Genomic DNA, 26,458 nt, shown 5'->3' on the forward strand with positions numbered 1-26,458 from the left:
AGCTCTCTTTTCTCTTAGTTTGCTACAATCACTCAGATCCTTCAGCCCAGAAATTCTGGAGCAGGTTTTCTGTATCAAGGGAAAGAAGCCTGTGAAGGTATAGACAGACAGCCTGTTAAATCCACCTCTTGAATCTGCTCTCTCTTCTGTATTCCCCATCATACATAGCAGCCCAACCAGGAGCCTCAGAGATGCATGAGTAAAGAAACCCAGACCTATCCTAATGGCCTCCGCATTTCATTATTAAGAATTATTGGAGCTGCTGATACTGAAGCCGCCTAAAAAACTTTATGTGGCTTTCTTTCTCCAAGGACAGCCAGTGCAGTAGAACAAAGAGTTAAAACTAAACAAAACAACAACAACAACAACAACAACAAAAATAAGAGCCCAAGAGGAAGCAGCTTAGGGGAGGGCCACTACTGGGAATTCCCTGAGTCTTGTTCTGATGTTGGGTGGTTGCCAATGACAGATGGCCAACCCAGTGAGGTGGGGCAGTCTCTGGAGGAAAAGAGATACCCCCCTTCTGACGCAGGGGCCTATTACAAACCACTCTTCCTTTTCCTTGCAAAGGGTTTGGGGGGTTCTATCCCATCTCTGAAGACGGCATTCTCTATATTCTGCCTATATAGGTGAAAATAGCACAGTCAAAACCTCATGCATCCAGGGCTCCGATGACCCAAGGTTTGCTAGATTGGAGAGCATACTGGGTCTGTGGCAATTTCTACTATTGCTATTTTTCAGTGGCCAGTTTATGTGAATATTGTGTGAATGCTCTAATTTGTAACAACAGGTTCTGATTTCAAATACTTTTCTCTGGAGTCCCTGACAATTATTAATCAAAATTAACAAGTTATCAACCACATAAATAAAACATGTTCAGGGCCTCTTTGAGTCTGATTGGTTTTATTTACCTGGGTTATTCACTGAGTCTCTTGTCTACTTTTATTTTTGATTCAAGAGCTCTGTAAAAACATTTTTAAAAAAAGCATGCAAGTCCAACCCATTAACCTTGACTGTGAAAGCCATAGCTTAGGTTTCCAAATGGAACGCACTGGAGTCTCCGCAAATCACCCCCTGTTGCTGCTCTGCTGCTCGGTGCACAGAACAACATTGAACACCCCATGTGTTAGAGGGTGATAAATCCTATCCTGAGCCCCAAGCCTGCAGCGTGACTGTGGTTGACCAAGACAAATGCTGATGTGCAAAGTAAAATCCAAGAAACAGCTGCCATGGTCTTAGAAGGGATGTTAGCATGTTCAGAGGTCGGCTCGATAAACACAGAGATACAGGAATCAGACTTCCGATGTGATTCACATACACTCAGACATGTTGATGATGGTATACACCTGCTTTCATGTGTGCTTGTCTCCAGCTGTCCTTTCATGCTTTAACTTCCGCCTTGAGTTTTAATTAACTGTATGTCAGTTGTAAACTCTCCAACATTTAGTGCTATCTTATTATTCTCTATGACTATAAATCAGGAGTTGGGAGTGTTTCCAAGAATCAAACCACACATCAGAAAGTTAGGCCACAACTGTTCTCTATAGACTGGTTTTCCAGTTCACTTTATATAACTTTGGCCAAGTTGTCAGGTCAGCATACAAGAATAGACCCCTGTTTTCCTCCAGGACTAATTATTTTTTTCCTAACCTGGATCCCTTTAACTTTATAGCTATTTGAACATCTCCTCTGGAAATGGCCATCCTTACAATGTCACAGGTGGGACCTAGAGTTCTGTTATACATCAAGAGTGTCCCCTTATCTCAGACAGCTCATCTTATCCTCTACTCTTTTGGGACAACTGCCCCGTTTGTGCTTAGGAGTGACTTTTCTGGAGCCTCGTTTCACAGTTGTGATACAGTTACCTCTTCAGACCATACGGACTACAGCTGCTTTAACACAACCCATTATAGACAGAGCTTCATGGTGTCAAAGCGGCAGGCAGCTCACCAAGGAGAGAGTCTGGAAAGGAGCTATCTGAAGGCTCCTCTGTAAGGCATCCTGCCTTTCCAGTTCGTTTCCTCATCTAAAATGAAGACTCTAGAAGAGCTCTAAGATACTTCTAACACTGTTGTTTGGGTGGCCCACCCAATATGCCAGCATACTAAATTTCCTTTTGGCTTTGTTCTTTTTCTGTAGAAATTTGGAGGTGACCATGGTTCATGAAAAGTAGTGGTGATTCGAGGAAGAAAGGTTTTTCAGACCCGAAGATATTGCATTGACCAAGCTGTGTTAGTGTTAGTGAAATTAACCCGCCCAGCACAGACTTTTATCTTTTAGCAAAAGGTAAGAAATGTTGGAAATCATTACCTTCCACCTTCATGAGGGAAACTACTGTGTAAATGGAATAGAGGAAGCTTTGTCTCAAAGGCTGTGCTCAATTTTAATTGTGTTTGCGTATTATTAGCATCAGATATATGTGGAAACCTTTGCTCAACCTTTGCTTAGGAAAATGTACATTTGGGATCTACTCTAGGCTGATTTACTTAGAGTCTATAGAAAAAGCATTTAGAAATATACCTTTTAATAAGTGTCTTAATTCCCAGGGCTAGGAGTTAGGACCCAGAATTCGAAGGTTTTGAAACAGGAGGAACAGGAATGGCTGCTAGCGCCCTGCAGGGAGGAGTTGGTGCTGGTGTTCTAGGAAGCAGCTGATCAGAGGCAGGAAACATCTGGTTTTTCTTGGAAAATTGATGCCCCAGATATGATGGTCATTTTGTGCATAAAACATCTTGGGTGGTCTTAGTGGAGATGCTGAGGCTGCCTGACTGTAATCATCTCACTGCAGTTATGCTTTGTGCTTGTTTTATAAACACTATTTCTGCACAGCTATACTGAAACGCCAATGGAGGTGGTAAGGGGAGTGATCTTCCTAAATGAACTAGGCTTTCGCCCTTCTTCTTGGAGGAGAAAATGTAGAAGTGTGAGTACCTTGTAGGGTTTGAAGGGAAATGAGTCACCATGAACAGAATCTAATGAGTGCTTAATATCACTAGCTATTTCTTTCTACAGCCAAACAGAGCCAGAGACGCTCTACATGAAAAGGAGTCAGACTTTGTGCTAATGAGTCTAAATTTTGGGGAGCTGTAACAAACACTCGTCTTAATAGAAACTTGCCAACTTTATAGCCTCATGCCTTTCAATGTGATCATATAAAAATTATTCTTCAAAATCAAAGCAATTCTTCTTTTAAGAATTTTTGCAAGTCCTCAAAAGTCAGAGATTTTCTGGTTAAGTTCCCGTCTTTCCTGTGGCTGTAATGTCAGGGCAGTTGAAGCATTAGGTACGCATGCTCCTCTGTTCTTTCTTCCTTTCCGTGTTCTCTGCCTCCCTCTCAGAATCCAGGCAGGAATAATTTATTCAGGTGCTAATTCTATCACTAGCCAGACACAAACAGGATTTAGCCTTGAGTCAGTTGTAACATTTATATACCCAAGTAAATATGGACGTCACCTCAGCCACAGTCCTTATTTGGCTTCCCAGCAGAGTGCCAGAAACCAGAGAATTACAATTGATTGATTAATGATGAGAAGGAAAGGAGTTGTAAAAACTAAGTAAAAGGCTGGTTATGGGAGGGGAAGGGGAAACTAAAAATTTCTGCCTATAAAGCTGTCTTTAAAGAGATTGAAAAAGATATGGAGATAGTCACTAAAAACTGCAAGTTGATTGCTGACAAGATCAAAGATCAAAGTTCCTGCTACTTGTCTGCCTCCCTCCCTCCCCAAGGTGGGGAAAATAAGAATCAGCAGGAGAGCTTTGGGAGAGAGCAACTAGCTGGCCCTCCCTGACTCTCTGCTTACTTGTCTGGGGTGAGGCCATAGCATAAGACAGCTTTAACGCTTTCACAGGCATTAACCGCTGTCATACATGGCTTCTTTCTCCCTGTAAGGAAGATGGGTACCTCCCCTGGGCTACCTGGGCAAGGCTTCCTGCAGGACAGCTCTGACATCATCAGCAAACAGACCTGCTTTTGTTATTAAATGACAATTTACTTTTCATCTTGAGCTGTTCACTTGAATGTGGGCATTTTGCAAAGGCACTCCTGGGCCTTAGATTTCCTACTATGGAACTGACACTATGCTAGAGTGTAAGATCAAAGGAACAAATTCTAATTCAAAGAGAGGTTTTTTTTTTTTTTTTTCTTTTTCTTTTTCAGGGAACACAGGGTGGAGAAGAGAAAGCCCACACCATTTAATCACCGTTCCAAAGTGTACTTTGATCCATGTCTTCAGCTCAAAATGACAACCTTCCAATCTATCAGGATGCTTTTTTTTTTTTTTCAGTGAAATGTCCATAAATTATTGAGAGGATTGCAGGTCCCTCCTTGGTGGAATAGATTCTTGGCATTTGATAAAATTTGCTAAAAATCAAAATAAATAGCCTGAGCATTTTAAAAAAAGATTTTATTCTCATTTCTTTATGTGAACACTGGGAAAGATGAATTGTGCCAACAGAGGCCTGTGTCCCTTAAGCTGGAGATGCAGGGGGCTGTAAACCCTTGGATGTGGGTGCTGGGAGCTGAAGTTTTTCTTTAAGAACAGTGGATGCTCTTAACTGCTGAGCCATCATCCCAGCCCCAGTCTGAATCTTTAAGAGGACCCTGACAGCTTCCTTGCCTTGGAATTGCTGTATTTACTTGAATTTCTGGAGCACTCAATCCATCTTCTCTTTGGTTCTAAAGAAACCCGAAATAAACTAGCCTAGTATACAGAAGAGTAGTGGTATTCCCTTCTGGCTGTTCTTTGAGGTTTTTAATGTGGGTCTGAAGTGGAGCAGAATATGTGTGCCTGCACTCTCAGGACCCTCGTCTTTTGAGCGCCACTTATTTATTGTAAGAGGTCAAAATGACCTCTATAAGTTACAGGTTTGAATTGCCAGTGCATGCCTGATGAGTAAGGGGACTGAGGGGGACTGATAGGAGAGAGGTTCCTTTGTTCTTTCTAAACCTTATGGACAGGCTGCTGAATGCTGCTGGCTTCTGCTCATAATGAGAACATTTACCAAATGAACTTGAAGGTAGGTAGGTGGCTTGTGTGGCCAACAGAATCAGTGTGTCTATGTGGGTAACCATGACTGCTACTGAAGAACACTGGCCCTAAGCTCATAAACTGGATAACCCAAGTCCGAGAGCAAGGAGCCAAGCATTAGAAGAAGATCTGGTTCTGTGTTCATTTTTAATCAACTGTCTAAGTTAATTCAGGATAATTAATCTCAAAGGCTTCTGAAACCTCATTTGTAAATGAGGTAAAATGTAAGTGCTTATTTGTACAGCTGTTAAAATGATCTTACAAAGTAATGTAAAAGGACCTAGCCTGGTACCTGGAAGGTGGTAGGTTTTTTATTTTTATTTATTTTTATTTTTTTAAATATCTATTACTATGGTTTCAGAATTTTTTTGTTCCATCAATAGCTGAGATTATGGTGCTATTATTTTGATCTTTTATCACAGTTTATTTCAAGGAGGTGATTTGGGTTTAGTAGACTCTCTGAAGGAAGATAGGAGAATGTGATTCTGTCTGCTATGACCACAAAAGATGGTGGTAATTGAGACAAGAATGAACATCTATTGAGGCTCACTAGGTTAGACATAATACATGGATTCTAATTTAGTATAAGACACCTAATATGTACACTATTATTACCTTTGTTTTATTGATGAGACAAATAAAGTGTAAAGAATAAGGAATGTGCTGAAATTTATTTTACGAATGGGAGGCAAACCTTGAGGTTCAGTATAAAAAAGCAGGGCCCTAGCTGGAGTCAGATTTCTTCATCACCAGTTGTTGGGACGACTACAAAGATGTTTGCAACCAACTGTAACAACGCCATGTTAAGATGGCTGCACAAGTGAATAAAATGAATGAAATCATTTTCTACAGAAGTAGCAGCTTGACTTCTTAAGTAAAACAGTCTTTTGAAGAGGGCTGGAGAGAGGCTAAAAGCCAGCTGCTTTTATGGACTGACCTCCATCCTTCTAGAACAGTTCTTAATCTGCGGGTCACGACCTTTTGGGGGGTCAGATGACCCTTCACAAGGGTCACCCAAGACCACCAGAAAAGAGATATTTGCACTATTCTATTCACAACAGTAGTAACATTACAGTTATGAAGCAGGAATGAAAATAATTTTATGGTTGGGCATCTCTACAACACGAGGAACCGTATTAAAGAGTCACAGCATTAGGGAAGCTGAGAGCCACTGCTCCAAATCATTAACAGAGTTGTAACTGACTTTAAAGTTATTGTTCAGTTCTAGGTTTCTGGCTTTTCTTGGGTTATATTTATGTTCTCCCTCTCTACAATATCCAGAAGCAAACATGGGTAAGCCTGTTTTTAAAATAGCACCCGGGTTCTGATAATTCTATATTTGAAGTATGATTCTATTACTTTTATTATAAAAGTTAATAACATGGAGTCTATAAGAGTACAAATTCAGTTTGAATTAATTCAGCAGCATTTGGATGCTTTTTGGAAGGGAGGAGCAATTGAACACATTGGAGCATTAGCTGCCATCTCCTCAGACCAGCTGGTTTGTGAGAGAGAAACTCACTTCCTGCTTCTAAGACAATTCAGACCCAGCTTATTTCTTCTGTCTCTTATTCCCTCTCTGTCTCTCAGTCTTTGTCTTTCTCTCTCTTTCTCCTCTCTCCTTACTTCTCTTCCCCTTCTCTCATTATCTCTGTTTCTCTGTCTTTTTTTTTCTCCCTCCATCATTGTATCAGAACCTTATACTTCCCCTCCCATGCTTTGTATAATTCTCATTCGCCTTCTCCTTGAATCTGCTCAGGTTATCTCTGCTTCAAGTCCCACTCTAGAATGGGAAAAACCTGTGCTTTGGAGCTAGGCGTCTTGCTAAAGCTAGAGGCACCTGCCAAGGATCAGTAGAAGAAACTGTACTTGAAGACATCTGCCCCTACCCATCTCCAAACCCTTCCTCTCACCTATAGGCTGTGATAGAACTTCCTGGTCAGCTCAGGTACTGTAACCACTGACCCTGTGGATCTAGACAGCACATTGAAGACAGTCACAATGTTCCTTTGTCCTGTAGATAATTATTCCACACAGATGGATTCTTCTGAGTGGGTTGCTTTGTTGATTATAACAATGCCTAGCTCCTGTCGTGCTGTGATTGGGCTTGGATTCCCCCAGTTAGCTCATTCCTGTGTAAGTGACCTGTGTAGACAGCTGAGGTAAGAACAAATATTGGTCCAACATTCCAGCTTCTGGTTTAGAAATGGAACTAAATATGAAATAAATTTAGCAGGTGGATAAGTTTGTGTAAAGTCTTAGTTTATGCAGAAGTTTTAATGTTAGAAAAAAGTTGGGTAAAACCCACTTGTCTAATATCCTTGATAAAATAAATTGTAACTCATAATATTTTAGAACTGTTAAAATTGTGAGTGTCCACAACACATTACTATTATGCGAAAAAGGTCATAAAATATGTATATATATATGTGTGTGTGTGTATAATGTGCAATATGTATAATATATGTAAGATGTATAATATATATAATATGTGTGATATGATATGTTTAATATGTATAATATGTGTGATATGTATGATATATGCAATCTGTATAATATGTATAATATATGATGTAATATCTGTAAAAGATTAGTCTATTTAAAAAATAAGGGTCAAAATATGCCAGTGTGCATATTTTTGTGCAGTTTCCTTAAGAATTACAGAAATTTAAAATTTGAAAGATATAGGAATGTTAATTGGTGGTGAGACTATATATTCTACAGCTTATTAACATTTCTGCCTCATTTATAAAGGGTATGCATTTTTATTTGTTATTAAAAGACTCATAAGATATATATATATATATGTATATGTATATATACATACACACACACATATATATATACATATACATATATATAGTCTTATTATTGATAAAGTTTATCTAGGCAGGAATGAGGGTTGAGCTTAAAATGTTTTCTGGTCCTTTTGGCTGTGCTAATTGTCAGGGTTAAGCCAGGCAGATGTAGAGTCTCAGTACAACATACAGATTGGATTTGTTTAAGGGTTATAGAGGATGAGAAGGGGGTATTCTAAGAGACCAAGTTGGGGGTGTCCTGGCTAGCAGGGCCTAGCTTGGAGCCCAAGTTCAGGGATGTGTCCAGGATAGGAAAAATTACATGAAAGAGTAGATTATTTTCTTTCTTCTTTATCTCCAAACTTTTAAAATCTGAGACAAAGTAGGTCTTCCAATGTAGCCTGGCTGGTTTGAAACTAGTTATGCAACCAGGCTACCCTTGCATCCACAGCGATCTGCTTGCTTCTTCCTCTACATTAAAGGTATGGACCACCATGTTCAGCTAAGGAGTATAATCTTAAAGTAAACTTTGACAACAGAGCTGAAGGTACCTCTGTGTCTTCTCTTCCTTCTGACTACCGACTTTATGTCTTCATTTTGTAATTTGTGTTATAGATACATTATCCTTTATTTACCTGTGGTGTGTTTTATTGATTGCACTGCATGGGATTGCTCTGCCTATTCATTTAACCTGACAAATACTTTTTACAGACTTGGTCAAAGATCTGTGCCTTTGAGATACTTGAAGAAGAAACATAATGCCCACATCGTTCAGCCTGTATATGTGGGATCTTTCTAATATATAATCATTACTATAAACACCACATAAAATGCCTAGGATAAAGTGAGCTGAACATACCTGCCTCTTTCCCAGCCACTCAGAACAATTGCCTCAGATACTTAAAGCCCGCTGGCAAACATCTCTTAATTGTAACACGCATGCCAATTTCAGAATGGTTGCACAGCTGTTTTGTGGTTTGCTTGCTTTTTCCAACAACTATGAGGTTGGGTGGACAGTTACCCTTAGCTCTACCTCACCACACCCCCAAGGAGGGAATAGCATCTCCATTCACCTTCCTAGACCATGGCCCATGTTTGGCACTGATAACCCTCTGTATTACCTAACTGCCAGAGCTTCTGTGGGTATTAAAGTGATTAGGTTACAAGAAATTATTTTCTTGTTAATGAAGCCATGGCAGTTTAGATGACATTGAAATATTTTTTTCCCCGCATGTGTATTAATTTAAAATGTTATGCCTTCAGGAATCATCATTAATAAGTGATGCCTTAGTGGGACCATGATTTAGATATTTTCAAAGCCAGAACTAACCTAGAATATTGGGAATGAAGGGAGCTAGAAAGTTTAGGGAGGGAAATCCAGGGCAATGAGGAGAGCAGATGTGGCAGAAGCAAGAGGAGAGCAGCAGCTGCCCAGGAGAAGAAGAACACCAAGTGTTCAAAGGTGCTGTGTGGGATGGGAAGCCCAGAAAGTCAATGCAGATCCATAGTCTTAAAGACAACACCAGTCAGTTTTCAGGGGGAGTGTTAAAGGCTTTAAGTGCAAGTTGGCAATGATTAGTGGTCTAAGGAGTTAACCTACCCTATTTAAATGTGGCCCCACCCCAAATAAGGACTATTCAATGACATCACAGCGTGTTTTCCTTTCTTTTCAACAGCTTCCATCTCCATAACTATGTACCATGCTCAGAAATGGAGTGCAGGCTCCATGGAATTGTTCACATCCATCTGCTACTCCCTTGTGAAACTATGCCTAGTGCTGAGTGGGTTCTTGGTGAGATATTTCTAGAATGAATGAAGGGACAGGGTGCAGAGGGGCCTAAGGCTATTCCCTGCTCATATGCTACTTCCTTTCTTTGAGTATCTTTGAGACATTCTTTGTAGATATCTTTTTGAATGCCTTTATGACTAGGGCAGAAGAAAGACAAGTTGAGTTTTTCATGTAGGAGAGCCACATTATTTCACAGATCTGTTTAGGTTCCCTAGTTATTTATAGACCTTATCAAACAATCTTACAGATTTTTATGCTTTTTTTTGCCAATAAAAATTCCATAATAGACCCAGGATAACAATACTTGATTTTAGAAAACTTTCTGATATCAACTTCTTCTGCATCCGTTTCTCTCTTCTGCCTAAATGTAGAACTCTTGAAGCACAGAGTGTGGGGCAGGTAAGACCTCCGGTGGACTGCTTGCGCAAGGCCATAGCAACTGTTGACATAGCAACCGTCCACTCCCACCCAGCTGTTTTACCCTCAGATCCCCACTTGACAAACAAGCTACCTCTGGGGGCTTTCTTTGCCAGTTTCGGCCATCTGAAGCCTCAACACACATATTCCTCAGAAGAAGGACATTTTCATGACCATTTTGTACATCTGTGGGCTTTTTGTTGTTTTGTAAATACAGCTCAGGAATGACAGGCTATAATTAGTCCTCTGCTGAGCCTGGCTACAGACCCTACTGGGGATCATTTCTCTTTGGATCTGCAGAGAGTCTTGCTGTTTGTCTCGACCCATGATATTTTACTATGATAACCTAATAATAGCTTGCAATTTATCAGAGCCCATGCCCTAGAGGCCCCTGTGCTCCAGAAGGAAAGAAGGAAACGAGCATAATGCAGCTCTCTGATCACAAATAATAGAGCCCAAATCAGCCATCTTTTTCCTGCGCATGACGTACAGGATTTATATTTGCTGAGCTAAATGAAGGTTATTGAATATGGTCACTCACCAATTTAGCATCTTTGGTGATCATGCGCTGGGAAAGGTGTCTACATCATGGAGGGCATTTCATGGATTTAATTTTTAGAATGAAGCAGAGTATAAACAAGTAATATATAGCTTATGTTTCATCCCCGTGAAGAGGCAGACTGTAAGGTCTGTGTGCTGGGAGCAAAGATGGTATCCAGCTGGTATTGCACATAAATGCCAAGTGCTGTGACTTCATATTTATACCATGCTCTATCCCAAACAGATACCAACATTCTTTTATACCCACACGTAAGATTTACTGTTTAAATTAAGTGACAATTGTATTTGTCTTCCTTTCTAAAAATACCAATGAGCCTGAAGTCATTCTGTTGTTCACACTGTGTCCGTGACATGGTAATGAAGAGACACTTTCCTGCAGCCTAATATTTCTTCTTATGAGCTTGGCAGCAGTGTGAATTCTTTGTACAGGGTGATAGGCCCTGGTGAATAGGTCTGGGTTTCTGTATTCTCTCCCGAACAGTTGTGATAGGCTGTATTGATCGCGACACTTTTGGAAAATGAGAAGCTGAATTAATGACCCTGGGCTCCTTAACACTGGCTATGATCAACAAACTGAAGTGGTCAAACACATATATAAAAGGCTTACATAACGTTAAACATTGGGGAGCATCCTACAGTTCCCCAGTGTTGATTCTAAGTGTCATTGTGTAATTTTTTTCCTGCTAGGAAACAAAAATGTATGAGTTAATAGTATTTCTGGGGAGAAGGTACTTTGAAGTATTTGGATTGCTTCAAAGATGTCAAAATTTACAGATGTCCAAAGCAGCTAAGATGAAAAATACCTCCACAGGGTTGAAAGATGTCTGGTAAAAAGACACTTAAACATCTTTAAATTTATATTCAATAAATCCATCCTTATGTACTATGAGGAAATACAATTATAGCAAAATGGAGAACCCGCATTTTTATAATAAAATGTCTTCGATGTTAACTCAGAAAAAAACAGAACTATAGAGTCAGAAAGTGTGTGAGAGATTTCCTGAGGCTGGAGGAAGAAATCAACATTATCTGTCAATGGTGAGGGATCTTTATTGGGAGTAGTCAATGACCTAAAACAAGAGGTTTTAGGGTAACAATAGCAGTGAATAGTGAATAGTAAATTTACTAAACAGTCTGTATGGGGCGTTCTTCAAATGTGTGAATTTTATGGGTTGAAAGTAATGCCTGAATAATGTGTTAAAAAATGTAGGATTGGTCTGCATTTAAAAGAACAAAAGAGTAGCTTTGAGATTTTTTTAATTACTATCTTATTTCCAAATATAAGGAGAAAGGGAGGAAAATCAACCAAACACCACTGCCAGAGGACCGACTGCACACTTTTTGATCTTCATGGGGCTAAAGGGACTGAGGTCTTTATTTTACATGAAACTTGCTTCTTGTTAAATGTACCTAAGATGGAAAGAAGTGGGAACTTACATTCTCTCACAACACACAAACATAACATGAGTATTTCAAGTATAGGAAGACACACACACATGGGCGTGTGTGTACACATAGCATCCTGTGTCTACTGTTGTCCTTGCTTTGACTGGCAGAGACTATTGTAAAAAGTCTCAGATAAGATGGAATGCAGTATTTTTAATGTCTCTCTCTTATCCTGTGATTTTAATAAGACTGAGTGAAATTGGCTGGTGTGCCACTGGGGCACTAGTCCAAGGCCTCTGTAAGGTTTCAGGCTGGGTGTGACACATGCTGAGTATCTATGCTCCCTGGACTGCCTCCCGAGGGATGACATCATTGCTATCATCTTGGTCATGATCCAGCCTTGTGTTCAATGCCATGTGCTCACTCAGTATTGAGAAAAATAAGTTAAGGGCTGTAACTGCCAGCAGAAAACGTTCAAGTCATGTAGTATAGGCTCTTGGTCTGATCAGAAAGAATAGAAGCTGCAGGAGGGGTTGGAGTGGATCTCCTAGGTTCTCGCAAGTGTTTTGGACTCTTTTCATGGCTGTGCTTGTGAAGTGTTTTACTTAAAACAAAAGGCAGCTGTGGCGTTGGTTACAGAGGAATTCTTATGAAATCTGGTATCCAGCCCTCTTTTACTTCTCTATCCTTGTCAAGTTCTGTTCTTGTACACTTCTTTCAACTTCAATTAACATCACCTAACTGTGGGTGACTGCGCTGGTGAGTATTGACCACTGAACCTCCAGATGGCTCCCGGCTGTAGTAGGGTTAAGATGGGGTCTGTAGGAAAGCATTGATGTGACTAATGCTGCTGAGGACTGCTTCCCTGGCACTGTCCCCAGTGGCCTTGCCTCCAGCCTGACTGTGGGTCTGACAGTCCTGTTTTCTTAGCTATGACCTTTCTTGGTAGTGAAGAAACTGGCTGTCTAACATTAGAGTATCAGAAGACAAAATATTCCTTCCCCGAAGCAGCCTCTTGGAGGAGCTGATACCATAGGCACTGGGGAATCTTGGCTCTGGGTAGACCATTTGGGATGATAGAAAATGTTGACCATTTAACTAGATCCATATACACACTGTGGAGTGGCTCCCTTTGAATACTGTGACTATCTGACTTGAAGTGCCAGTGTTCAGAGGCTGGAGCTCAAGAAGATGTAATAAAATAGCAAGAAACAAAGCCATTAAGGATATCTACCCACCAACAACCCCCAGCATAATGTATCAAGGGAGATAGGCCAATAATTTATGTAGCGACCCATACTTTAATAGGTATACTTGGGCTAAATACCCCAGACGACTAAGCTTTTCAATAGCAGATTGAAATAGAAGAAAAATAAGATAACATTTCTCTTAGTATTAGCTTTATGCTTCTCCTGCTGCCAGGTATAAAGATGAGTGGTTTTCACAACAGTGCTATGAGATATATTTCAATCCCTCTCCTGCCACTATGTATTTCTTCATGCCTAGGTGTGTGTTTGCAAGTGTGTGGGCTCACATATATACAAATACATGCCTGTAGAAGCCTAAGATTGATGTCAAATTCTTCCTTGATGGCTCTGTCTTAGTCAGTGAGTCAGGGTCTCTCACTGAACCATGAGCTTGCTGATGAGGCTTGTCTAGGTAGCCAGCTTGCTCCAGGATTCTCCTGTCTCTCCATTCTGATTGCTGGCATTACAGCTAGGCAGCCATATCTACCCAGCTTTTATGTGGCTTCTGGGACTCCTAATCCAATCCTCACCCTCCTGCTTTCAGGACAAGCAGTTTAATTGCTAAAACCACCTTCCTATTGTGGAGGGATTTTAATTTTGTATGAGTCAGGCCAAGAAACCAAGGCTTGCAGGTGTTAGACAACGTGCCTCCCCACAGCATGTCATGCACAGTCATATGCAGAAGGGGGTGGGCTGGTTTATACCCTGCTGCACCTGACTTGAATGCTTATGTTCTTTTATATTGTCTCGAAGCATGTGCTTTTATATCCCGATTTCTGAGAGAAGGGTGTTCAATCTTTCAGCAACTGAAGTCTGTGAAGCGTTAACCTGTCTGCCTGTGAGTTCTGTACCAACATCATCAGGTCTTTGTGGACAGGATACAACAAGAAGAAACTAAGCCAACATGATTCCCTGCTGTTCTTTTTGGAGCTCAGATGGCTGCCGATTCAGAATAGCTGGGAAGAATTTCCCACTGAGAAGTGCTTGCTTAGATTGGGTGTTGTCCTGTCCCCTTCTGACCCCACATCTGTGCTTAAGAGAGCGCTGGAGTGAGTGTGTTTCTTGACAATCCTTGGACAGAAGTTCACTCTCATTCTGCTGGAGATTGGCTTCCAGAGCTATCAGTAATCCTTCCTCTGTCTGTTTGGAGAGCATCCTGAATGCGCTTTCTCCAGACTCCGCCCACCCACACCTAGACAGCTGTGTACTACAGGCAGTTTGACCTAGCCTTGCAATGACCAAATCTCCTTGCTCACATGCATCCCAGTCTCACGTATCTGGGCTGATGAGAAATGTCTGGGTATTTCATTTATTGCTAGCTACTTCAGAGCTGAATACTTCCAGTAGACTAAGCTTTAAAATTGTTACTTATAAAATAATGAGTGCAGAACGATAAAGGCAAGTCTTTACTAATTTCAGAAATTGTTTGAAACATAAAGCCTACTGTCTGATTTTTATTCTAAAGTGAATAAGAGCCTGGGATCAAGAGTTTGCATATAGCCACAGTATGGCATGCTTTAAAAGTGAAAAAATGTCAAAACTGAGGTGACGAGATAGGAATAATTTCAAGAAAATTGTAAGGCATATGGAGAAGCGTTCATACAGTACTTTAAATATATGTTTAAAATGGCAGGGCGGAACGGCTACGAACTGTAGTATAAATTACACAAATTCCATCCATGAACTTAAACTAAGTGTAGACAAATAATTTATTCTCTTAACTTGGTGAAACATGAGAGAAAGTCTTAGTGTTCACTCTCTTGTGACCTGTGGAGCTGTCTTTAGAGGGTGACATTGGGATTTGCCTTTTCTCGAGGTATCAGTATGACGTCTGCTACACGCCAGCTCTCTTAAGGCCCACTGAGAAATCATGATGAGAAAGCATCATGATGTGGAAACTGTAAAATGCTTTCCTACTTAAACACATTATAGACTGTGTTAGCCTTAGGAGCTTCCTAGAAGCTGGGAAATGAAAAAAAAAACTGAAACATAAACCGTTAATAATGAATAATTTTTGTTATAAAGGTAACACAATATAGTTTGAATTTTAGTGCAGGGAAAAACTAAACAAAAGGAACCATCTCACCTTTTGGAGCAGGATCTAAGGGGAAAAATACACAGACTGAGGTTGCAAGGAACCAACCCTATATCACTTAAAAATGTAAATAATAGGCATATAAATATAGTGCACACACCTAACACACACTAGAGCTTTATGGCCACCTACAGAGTTTCCTATCGTGTTCATAACTTCTCTTCACCCATCATCATGTTCTCCAATCCTTTTGACATTGTTTAGAATTGATCTTAGTGTAAAATCTGAGGTAATTAATTTCTGTATTTTATATTAATGTACAGAACATATTATTAAATCCTCTAGCCAATTCTGCTTGAACTGCCATAAGTATTAGTGTCCTTTTTTTTCAGGCAGAAGAACAGGCACAGAGAGTCAAAAAGTCACTTAGACCCACACTGTGAATGAATAACAGAAGTATAGTCACCTGGGCTATACTCCTGGGTGTACATCAGTGCCACAGAAAAAAAGAAAATTGTGGATAAGTCAATAGGACCAGCCTTATCTCAAATTCTTTTGTGGTATTTAAAATTCAAAAATGATATAAGCTTCCCCAAGATAAGAGCTTTTGTTTGTGAATTTTCTCTCTCTCTCTCTCTCTCTCTCTCTCTCTCTATATATATATATATATATATATATATATATATATATATACACACACACTGAAAGAAAAAGTTTAAAACCCTCCAGAATTGTGTTTCCTTTCATGTCTTAAAACCCCCAGAGGAAAAATAATTCCTACATGGCGTATTTCAAAGGATAAAAGGATAACCAGGGCACTGAAGGGAACAGAAAAATCTTACAGTGCCAGGGGCTAAAAGACAGTCTGGAATATTCACATCTTAAATTTTTTTTTTCTGGCTTATGATGAGCATCTGGCAGAGGGAAAGTTCAAGGGGCAGTGGGCAGGCCTCAGGTACAGACCAGTTGAGACAATGGAGAAAGATCAAGGCCAGACTTCATGGGGTGGAGGACAGTGCTCCCAGCTGCTCAGTGCCTCATAGGTTCCCTTGTAACTACAGAATGTTTTTTTCCAGAATCCAATGTCCACAGGATTCTAGATACAGGAAACCCGATATCTAGAAACCAGCATATGAGGCAGAATGCCTTGGCCCCATAAATGGGATTTATCCAAATAAATTACTGTGAGCTAAAAATAAATGTCCAATCAGAGGAGGCCTCGCCTTTCCAGAAGGCTGCTTCCAAGTATTTAAGTCATGCTTTCTCCTTGAATCAGGAGCCTTCTTTTCCACAGAAACAGTGGGATGTGATATAGTTTTGGACTTGGAGAGACCACACAGTTTACCCAAAATTTCAAAGTGCTGGCCTGAGTTCTGTGGATATCTTATTTAGGTAGCTTGATATACAGTTACCATTGCCATAAAGCACAGGGGCTTTTCACATATACAACAACTAATGGTTTGATTGGATTCATCTGGTAAGAAATCAATTGTTATGGTCCAGTTTTGGTATGAGGTGTGGTTAAAGTTTATCAAAGCTCTAGGTATGTTAGAGGCACCATGCTCCCACTTTCTCTTAGCTGGTGACTTGTCTCAGAACTTAGAGCTAGAGAGTTGAAATTAGTATGCTATATGACCCATGATCAAGGAGGCAGTCTCAAGCTCTGGATTGCATGTCAATAGGATGGGGAATTTGAGAAGGGGGTTGACATATGAGAAGAGAAGTGAGAACTGGAATTTCTCACAATTAGGAAACTTAAAAAAATATTATTTCTACACCCATAGAGCAGAACATTGCTGAAGCCCCATCAGAGAAGTAGATGGTAATTAACAAAGGGATTCACAACTGGACAATGTGCAGTGGGTGAGAGACTCTGGAGCACTCAACACTGAATGGGTGTCTTCATCAAAACTTCTTTTCAAGGCTCAAGGATCTATGTAGAAGAGGAGGTGGAAAGATTATAAGGGCCAGAGGTGTTGGAGGACTCCAACGAAACAGTGTTCCAGACAGAACATTGCTGATACATGTGTTAACTCAGACTGTGACAGCACACATGAAACCCACCACAGGTTCAGACCAGATCAATTCCCAGCACTGAACAGGGGAGGATGACACGGACTCTCTTAACCAAGAAACTATTTGCAATTGATACCTGATGGTTATGCCGTATACCAACACAACATAAACAAAATGATGTGTGTGTGTGTGGGCACACTCGCACACATGCATGCACGCACGAACGTGTGCTTTTTTGTTTTGGAAGAGTTACCTATGAATCAACTCTTACCTGGCACCGAGGTTCCAAGAGCAACAAACACAACGGCAGTCACGGAATCTTTCAGACCAATGGTGCAGCCAAAGTGGGAAGCCAGGTCTCCAATGAAGGCGGTCAGTAGGCCGATCATGAGGATGGAGACAATGAAGCAGGCCCAGCCATTCCAGTATTCTGTAGGTGGGACGAAGGCAAACAGAACCTTCCAGAACACTGTGAGAAAGTGCATCACGTAATCAAAACAGGAGGGCAGCTTCTCCTCCCCACATTCATCATCATCGTCATCTTCCCCTGGAAAAGAACACAGCATATTTCATTAAGACACAGCTACCCAGGTCTTCTTCCATACTAGGCCAGGGTCTAGGCCATTGTCACACTCCTCTGAGGGAAAGGAGGCCATAAGAGGTCAATAAGCTTAAGGCTTTCTAAAAGTTAATCACCATGAGCCAATTATTTGTCATGGTACTCAGAGACCACACTGATATAGCTCAGTGGTCAGTGACAAAAGCTGACGTATAATCAATACCCACTACCATATAATCAATACCTACACACTGCTCATATCACATCCCAGTGGAGTTTGCTACCAGAGTGATGCATATAATTTCTTGCCAAAAGTTGGAAATCTGGGAGAGAACCTTCTTTCTAGAATTTGGAGAAAGTTCTACTGGGGAATCTTCCCTTTCAGCTTAAAGTCTCATTGATAGTTGAATGACTCCTACAGGGTGACATTCAATCAAGGTCCCTTAGCACAGCAATGGACCATTTACACCACTCTAGATTCACCTCCTGTAGTTAAATACAGATCTTACTTTTATTGTACCCAAATAGTTTCTTACCTGCATTTTCTCTGGCTTTAGAGTTAACTTTGGTTCCCCATATTCCTAGTCCTCCACCCACCGTCTTCTTCACTCATCCTTTGGAATGCCTCTCACCCCTCTTCAGAGCTTTCATGGCTCCATATACTTAAAACTATAGATGAACTGTTCTCAGGTGTTCCCCAAGCAATGGTAACAGGGAACTTACTAGAAGTATAAATTCTCGGTCTAATTGAATATGACAATAAGTCTGGGCTTGTATACCCTCCTTGTGATTTGGCTGCATGCTCAACCTTTGAAGCTGCTGCTTTATCTAAAATCAGACCTGTCTGATGTGTTCTCTTTTCTCCAGTTGACTGTGAACCATTTATGCGTTTTGCATCCCTAGCATTTGGTAACATCATCTCCACCACTTAGATGACTAAGTGTATGTTAGCTGAAGGAATGCATTCACAGATTTCTACTGATTTTTATATCACCATGAAATTACATGATATATGGACACAGACCACAAGTTATTCAATTAAGTCACACTTGAACATACAAAGAAATGAAGAAGGCTTGCTAGTTTAAAAGACCAGGAAGTTACTACTACTACTAAATAATAACAATGACCGTAGCCTAAGACAGATTTCATTAATAGGTAATATAGCAGTAGTATAAATGCAATCTACCGTAAGCAAAAATAACCCCCACTCATGTATTTTCAAACTATGATAGTGAATGTCACTATCAAAGTGGTGGTAAATACAGGGTCGTGTGTTTTGTGATTATTAAAGGAACTCCTTGACCATTTTGTTTACTTCCTACAACACCACCCAGAATTTATTTACCTTGTTCCAACTAATATGGCTGGCAGCAGGTGGGGCTGGCAGCTCTCTAGCCAAATGTATGATCTGAGAACTGCAGTACAGAGAAAGTGCCTACGGTCTCTGTGACACAGTCTAGGGTGAAGCCATCTGGGGCAAAAAGAAACATGGAAAAACCCTTACACCTCTGGTTCTCAACCTGTAGGTTGTGACCCCTTTGGGGGTACTTATCAGATATCCTGCGTATTAGATATTTACAATTTATAACAGAAAATTACAGTTATGAAGTAGCAATGAAGTAATTTTATGGTTGGTGGGTCACCAGAACATGAGAAACTCTGTTTAGGAAGATTGAGGACCACTGCTTTAGGCACACTCAAGCCTGGAGCAGAGAGAGGGTCTCATGAAACATGGAAGTGGGGTGTCTGGGTTTTCTAGAATAGAGAGGAAGCAATGGACTGTTCTTCCATGAGAACATGACTACAATTGTTCCATACACAGTTTGATTGTAGAAGATGCAGTCTCGCCTTTGATGCTTTGGGACATAGCCAATAAGCTACTAGGAGAAAGCTCTGACAGGTGTACAGAGTCACCTTTGGGGACTATTTAGGTGAACAACTTGAGTCAAGTGAATTGATAGAAAATTTTGTGAGTGAAAAAGCACTGTTGACCTCCCAGGTTCATGCTATTGGGGTGAGAGCATGTTTTCTGTTCTGAAAGCACAAACTGCTTTTTGAATAAAGGTGTCTGATATGTGCTACATTATACTTCCCCCCTCCAAGGCAATGCTTTGAAGCCCTAACCATCAAACCTTTGAATGTGAGCTTGGATACAGCACCTTGGAACAATAAAGTGAGACTATGCATCAGAAAGGACACTGGCACCTGTCATGGTGCCCCAGGCCTGCTGTTCAGCATTTTAGAGGTAGAGACAAGAACCAGAGTTTGAGGCCAGTTGGGTTATACAATGAGGCCTTATTGCAAATACATATGTGTACATGTACACACACACACACACACACACACACACACACACACACACTCAAGCTAAGGAGTTTCTTGGGAGAAACCAAACCTTACACCTTGATACCCAGAGAATGAAATCCTTCTGTTTAAGCATTATGGCAGCTTTGGCCAAGCAATAGCAGCTCATTGGGATCCTCCCATGTCACTACTTAAATGTGGAGTATGCGTATCAGCATGTCACATTGGAGTCACAACTATGTACAACTACTACATGTCACTTAAAAACAAAGCAACACTGTCCATGCACTGGGATATCGCCATGTTTTACTTCATCGCTAACCTGAGGGTGGGTGGGAGATGAGAACCATACTAATTCTGTGTTTGACTCAAGAGCCTGACTCCTGTCCTCCCCACTCACATTCAAAGACCTGTAAAGCACAGGTAGCTATGTGCTCAGCAAAAGCACTGGGATTTCTGATTATATTTATTTTATATCCTATCATTTTCTTAGCTTTTTTATTTATGGGCACTTTGTAATTTCTCAAAACATATGATTAAAATGTTCGGTGCACTGATCTTCTGTCATCCGCGGAAGCACTTTCCGACTTTGCAAAATTATTTAATTTGGGAATGATCAAGTCTCAAAATTTAAAGATGATCCAGAAAGCAAAGAATGAAACTTGTCAAAAGAAGTGACAGGAGTAGATGTTCCATTTATCTTCAAGGTGGAATTAATAACATCTTTCCTAGGAAGGCCGTGGATGGGAATAATGAGAGCATTGGTACCAGGTATCTGAGGATGCTTCGAGCTAATGAGGATCATGTAGCTCATCACTCTGTCCTTCTTAGGTGTGCAGCTGTGTTTTCTCAGCATCATTTCATTGCTTAGTTATCAAGCTGTTTCCTAAATTATAGTCTAGAATTTTTAAAACAAAATAATATAAAGCACAGGGGATTGTGGTATACTCCTTCAATCCCTGGGAAGCAGAGGCAGGTGAATCTCTGTGAATTGGAGCCCCAGCTGGAGTTATACAGTAAGACACCAAACCACAAAGCCCCCAACATAAAGTGTGTGTGGGTGTGTGTATGTCTCTCTGTCTCTATCTCTGTTTCTGTCTTTCTCTCTGTATGTATGAGAGAGAGAGAGAGAGAGAGAGAGAGAGAGAGAGAGAGAGAGAGAGAGAGAGAGAGAGAGAGGTGGAGTGGAGTGGAGTGAGTTAGAGAGAATACCTCATATCTTCCAGCGTTATAGGGAATCTTAAATGTTCTCATGCTTAAATATGAAATAGGAAGCCCACATATATTTTAAAGCATTTTAAAGTTGAAGCGTGTGTCCATTCTTTTCCCTGGGATCTCACTGCACTTTATAAATTTGATTGATTAGCTGACAAGTCACATAACTATGAAAAAATGACCACTGACTGCCATGCATGCTGCACACTTATCCTGTCCTCGGGAAGGACAAGAGTGTCTGTGTTCTGAGCACCCACCGCCAGCTGGATGATCTTTAAGAGTCGGTTTCTTGCAAAGAGCAATGAAACATGAGCCCCCTCCCTCATACCTTGGGGACATTTTTTATGCCATACCAGAGAAGACAGCAATTGGCTGGTTCTGTAGCCAGTGGAGGATTGTTTGAGGTTATATGCTCCCTTTACTTTCCTCCTCTGCGCTAGCGTAGAGATAGACACATTGGTGGGCTTGCTTTTATAGGCGCCCAGTTAAATCCATCTTATCTCAGAATCCTTCTTTTCAGCTTTATAGATTCCACTAATGGAAAGATAAACAATCTGGGTCCCAATAATCCCTCCCGGAGCCTTATAAATGGCTTCCCTGACACATGCTGGCTTCTATAAATACAACCATAAAATAGATAAAAATAGCCAAGTCATTACAAGTTCAGGTAGTGGAGACAGCCTCACTTCAACTATTGATGCAATGACAAGGTGCTATCACTTCCCTGAAGCACAGAACAAGGTACCAGCTCAATGGACCATGGACGGGAGCAGGAGGCTTGGCACCAGCTGATAGCTAATCCTCTAAAGTAAACAGGTATTTGTTGACATCTCTCCATAGACATGGGTCTCAGGGAGTGCTCTGAGAACCTGAAAAAGAAACTGCTGGGATATCCCACACACTTGACTCAGAAACACTAAAAGCCAATTCCTGTCTGGTCATTTGCTTTGGGAAGACACTTAGATTTCCCAAGGCTCAGATCCACATCTTTCAAATGAGTTTGGTAACTGCTGCATCACAGTGCTGCTTTGAAGACCGAAAGAGGGAAGATCCTTGTCCTTTGTAATGGTGTGGGCCACTTCATAGAGAGATGCGCTACAGCGCGGTATTGTTGCTTGCTGGCCAGAAGCCCCAGCAGCCTGATGTCACTGGATCTCTGTTCTGCTCAAGCAAACCATCATCACTGCCATTTCCCTGGGCTAATTGATTTTTAAAGAAAGGAAGGCACAGGGAGGAAGGACATGAGGAGATACCTAGCAAGGGAGAGACATGGAGCAAAACAAACAAACAAACAAATCCACAAACAACAAACGACCAAGACCAAACCAAACCAAAACAAGCCCCAAATCCAAAAGTTCAACTTTATAGTGACCTTATAGTGACCTTACAGTTACCACATAAGGTGGGCATCATTATTCTCATCCTGCACAGGAAGAACTTCAAACTTAGGGAATTTATTTATTTATTTATTTATTTATTTATAACAATAATCATTACTCAGCGGGGGAGTAGTTAGGTTGTGATTTGATCTACCTTCCTGAAGGAAACATATTCCTACATAATGCTTTATTGAAGCAAGTATGTTTAGCATCGGTTAGAAAGTGATTTAACTCTTCCATTGCTTAGTGCTAGGTAGATACCATGCTGTGACCCCTACAAATATGAAAATATTGGCACATAATCAGTAATATTGAATTCTATCATTCTATGACACAGTTATTGTTTACAGAGTCAGACATATGCTATTCTTTGCCTTTGGGGACCATACACACAGGGAAACAAACAAGATGGGCATCACAGTTGTGACCATTTGGGAATCTCTGCTTTGGAAAGTATCCCATTTTTTACTCCCATTTCTAATGGATGAAGGTCAGCCTTCTAGTTTAGAACCAAACACACTGACCTGTATCTAACTGTCCATTCTGGGATTTGGGAAACTGTTTAAAGGAACACAAGTGTATTGGGTAAGCAGATTGGATGATGCAGACAGACTGCTGCTAACCTGGGTTGGCATCTGATTATCTGAGTCCTTTAGAGGTATCCACAGTAAGCACTCTGTTCCACTTTTCCAAATGTTTCTCTTCTTCTACAACTTAACATACAGAAATATGCTAAGTACTACCATCCTCTTCTATTTTGATTTTTCCCTTACTTGCAAAAGTTTAGACAGAATGAATTAATGGAAAAGGCAAAAGGAAATATCCATCAGCCAAAAAGCTAATGAACTCTTTCTCTTCTTCAGAGAGAAAGAACAATGGCAGGAGCAGCAGCAACAACAACAACATCAGGAGCAACAACAGCAATAACAGCAACAGCAGCAATAACAACAGCAGCAGCAACAACAGCAGCAGCAACAACAGCAGCATCAACAACATCAGGAGCAACAACAGCAACAGCAGCAGCAGCAACAGCAGCAACAACAACATCAGGAGCAACAACAGCAACAGCAGCAACGACAACAGCAGCAGCAACAGCAGCAGCAGCAGCAGCAACAATAACAACAGCAGCAACAGAAGGAGAAATAACAACAGTAGCAACAGAAGCAGCAATAACAACAGCAACAACATCAGCAGCAGCAGCAACAACAACAGCAGCAGCAGCAACAACAACAACATCAGGAACAATAGCAACAGCAGCAATAATGCAGCAGCAGCAACAACAGCAGCTGTTGGCGTTTTGTCTAGGCTTTGCCCCACAGCTACCTGGCATCAGTCAGGTATGACTGACACAGTATAAAAGGGGCTGGGCTGCTTGCACCCTCCTCATTCTCATGCTCTCTCCTCTTGCTCCTTACCTTCTCCATTCCTCTCCCCCCTCCAATTACTCATAGTCAGCCTTTAGTCCTCTACTCTTTTTCTCTGCCTTTTTCTGTCTCTACTATTCAACTCCCCTCCCTATGCCCTGAATAAACTCTAGTCTATACTATACCTTTGTGTGGCTGGTCCCTCAGGGGGAAGGGATGCCTCTGCTTGGGCCCACAGAGGCAGCCCATTCCCTACACCATACCTTGCCTCCACCAAGCATACCCCTTCTTCTATATTTTTATAAAACACAACAGCAGCAGCAGCAGCAGCAGCAACAACAACAACAACAGCCAACCAAGATCTATAATTCAACAAGTTTCCTAATTTTCTGTACCTGTGTATGTATCTGTGTTTAATACATAAAGCTCCAGTTAAGTTCAGTAGCATTTGCTGTCTTGTTCTTACTATGGTTTATATTTATTCTACTTTTCCACTTTATATATTTGTATTCTTTTTAAATTAAGAACAATCACCATTTCCTGGTCTTAATGGTTTCTATGTATCACAGCTCAGTGACCGCCAAAGGCCCTAAGGGTTCACCTGGTGTTCAGGGTTTGCACTGTAGTCAGAATCCTCTGTAGCTTGCGGAGGGAGAGTGCTACATATTCTCAGAGGGAAAGAAGGCATTATTAAGGTTTTCTTCTAATAAACTTAGGAAGATACTTTCTTGTCAGAGAGATCTTCAAATTCAGTTTGTCTATTTTCTGACCTGTGAGTTGCTTAAGTTCAGGAAAAAGTGTGACATTTGCTGCTTCTGTCATCTGAAACAAGTGGGCATTAGGAAAACACGGAACTTAAAGCTGGCCAAGTTCAGCCTACTGTTTAATGCTGATTGTTCTTTGGTCATTCTTCCCAAATGGCCACTGGTGGCACACTCCAGAGAGTCAGCTATATCAGAGGACTCCTACAATCTGAGTTTGGTGGTTCTAACAGTCAGCTCAGACTGCTGGGTCTCACTCATCTCTTCCGGTTCCATCCCATAGGCAACAGACAATCAATCTAATCCCCATCCACATCAGATGGGCTTCATAACTTGGAGACGGATACATCCATTTGTCTTTTATTCAACAACAACTTATTGCTCAAAGCCATGCTAGGCTTTGTAGCCAATACTGTGGCTGGTTTTTTGTTTTGTTTTGTTTTGTGTTGTTTTTGCTTTTGTTTTTTTTTTTTAAGGGGGGAATCCATATGTAAACTTTTCATCTATTTTTCTTAGGCTCTTTAAGACAAGTGATTATTTTTTGTTTTATTTTTCTTCAGTCCATACAAAACTCTCTCACCAAAACAAGTATGTATCTTGATAACATACCAGGTTTTTTCCTCCTAAGAATTTGTCCTCTTTTATTGTGACACCTCTCAGAATAGCTAAATTATGGCAGTCACCTAGGTGTCTAACAAGAGAAGGATGATGGAGAATTGTGCCATATTATATAATGAAAATTTCCCAGTCATTAAGAAGAGTCATAGGAAAATACAACTTGAGATAAACTCTACTAAGGAAATTAAGACTATAGAAAAACAAAAATTATTGATGGTTCTAGATTTTATGCTGATGCATAAAATCATGTATGTGATTGTATAGATGCCTAAAATCACATATGACATGGAATTAGAAGTAAAACTTTCTAGGGCAACAAAGGGGTCAACAAGAACAAAGACAGGTGAGAAACAAAATGGTGGGTGATATGGGGATATGTGCTGTATATGATGTATGCTTGTATGAAAACTTAACTACAAATGAATTACAAATGAACCTATCCTCCTGAAGCACCTTAAAATATATTTGAATTGTGAAAAAAAGCTTTCCCCTTGAAGTGGACAATACTTCTTGGAGACAGTAAGAGCCTGGCTGTGGGCCATTTTTCTTGCTGCCTGAGCCATGGAGCCAAAGGCCTAAGAGACAAACTCTGGTGTTACACGTGATTGCCTCCCCCAGCCCCCAATTATCTAGTTGGATCAGAACTAGCATGGAGAGGCACGTCTTAGAATCTGTGGATAATGGACACTGCCATGCAGAGTGATACCTAGGTCACTTGGGATTCAGCTCTCTCCAGTTTTTATCCTATTTCTATCCGTGAACGCACTGAATCCCAGTATTATTGTCCATCAAGTTTGAGTTGAAGATTGCTATAGCATTTAGAGCTGGGACTGCTGGCCTAATCTTGGGTGGAGAAGATATTATGTAGTCTCTCCTGATACACTTAAGACCTATTCCCAGGCCACAAGCAGCTGTGGGGCATTCTTCTTTATAGCATCAGTGTCTATTCTTAGGGAGCCAAGGGCCAGGTGATGTGTAA

General features: G+C 40.8%; 1 protein-coding gene across 17 annotated transcripts in view; it reads right to left on the reverse strand.

Annotated features, from left to right (window-relative positions):
* Window positions 1-26,458, reverse strand: part of Slc8a1 (solute carrier family 8 (sodium/calcium exchanger), member 1) — a 365,283-nt gene that overhangs the window by 17,415 nt on the left and 321,410 nt on the right. For all 17 annotated transcript variants that reach the window (NR_104580.1, NM_001112798.2, NM_001286684.1 and 14 more), the window contains one exon: window positions 17,548-17,823. Coding sequence is in view for 16 of the 17 variants with exons in the window: in NM_001112798.2 (NP_001106269.1) it covers window positions 17,548-17,823 (276 nt within the window). In the remaining variant the exon portion in view is untranslated. The remainder of the gene's footprint in view (window positions 1-17,547; window positions 17,824-26,458) is intronic.

The sequence above is a fragment of the Mus musculus genome, chromosome 17, assembly GCF_000001635.26.
Source record: "Mus musculus strain C57BL/6J chromosome 17, GRCm38.p6 C57BL/6J".
Lineage (NCBI taxonomy): Eukaryota > Metazoa > Chordata > Mammalia > Rodentia > Muridae > Mus > Mus musculus.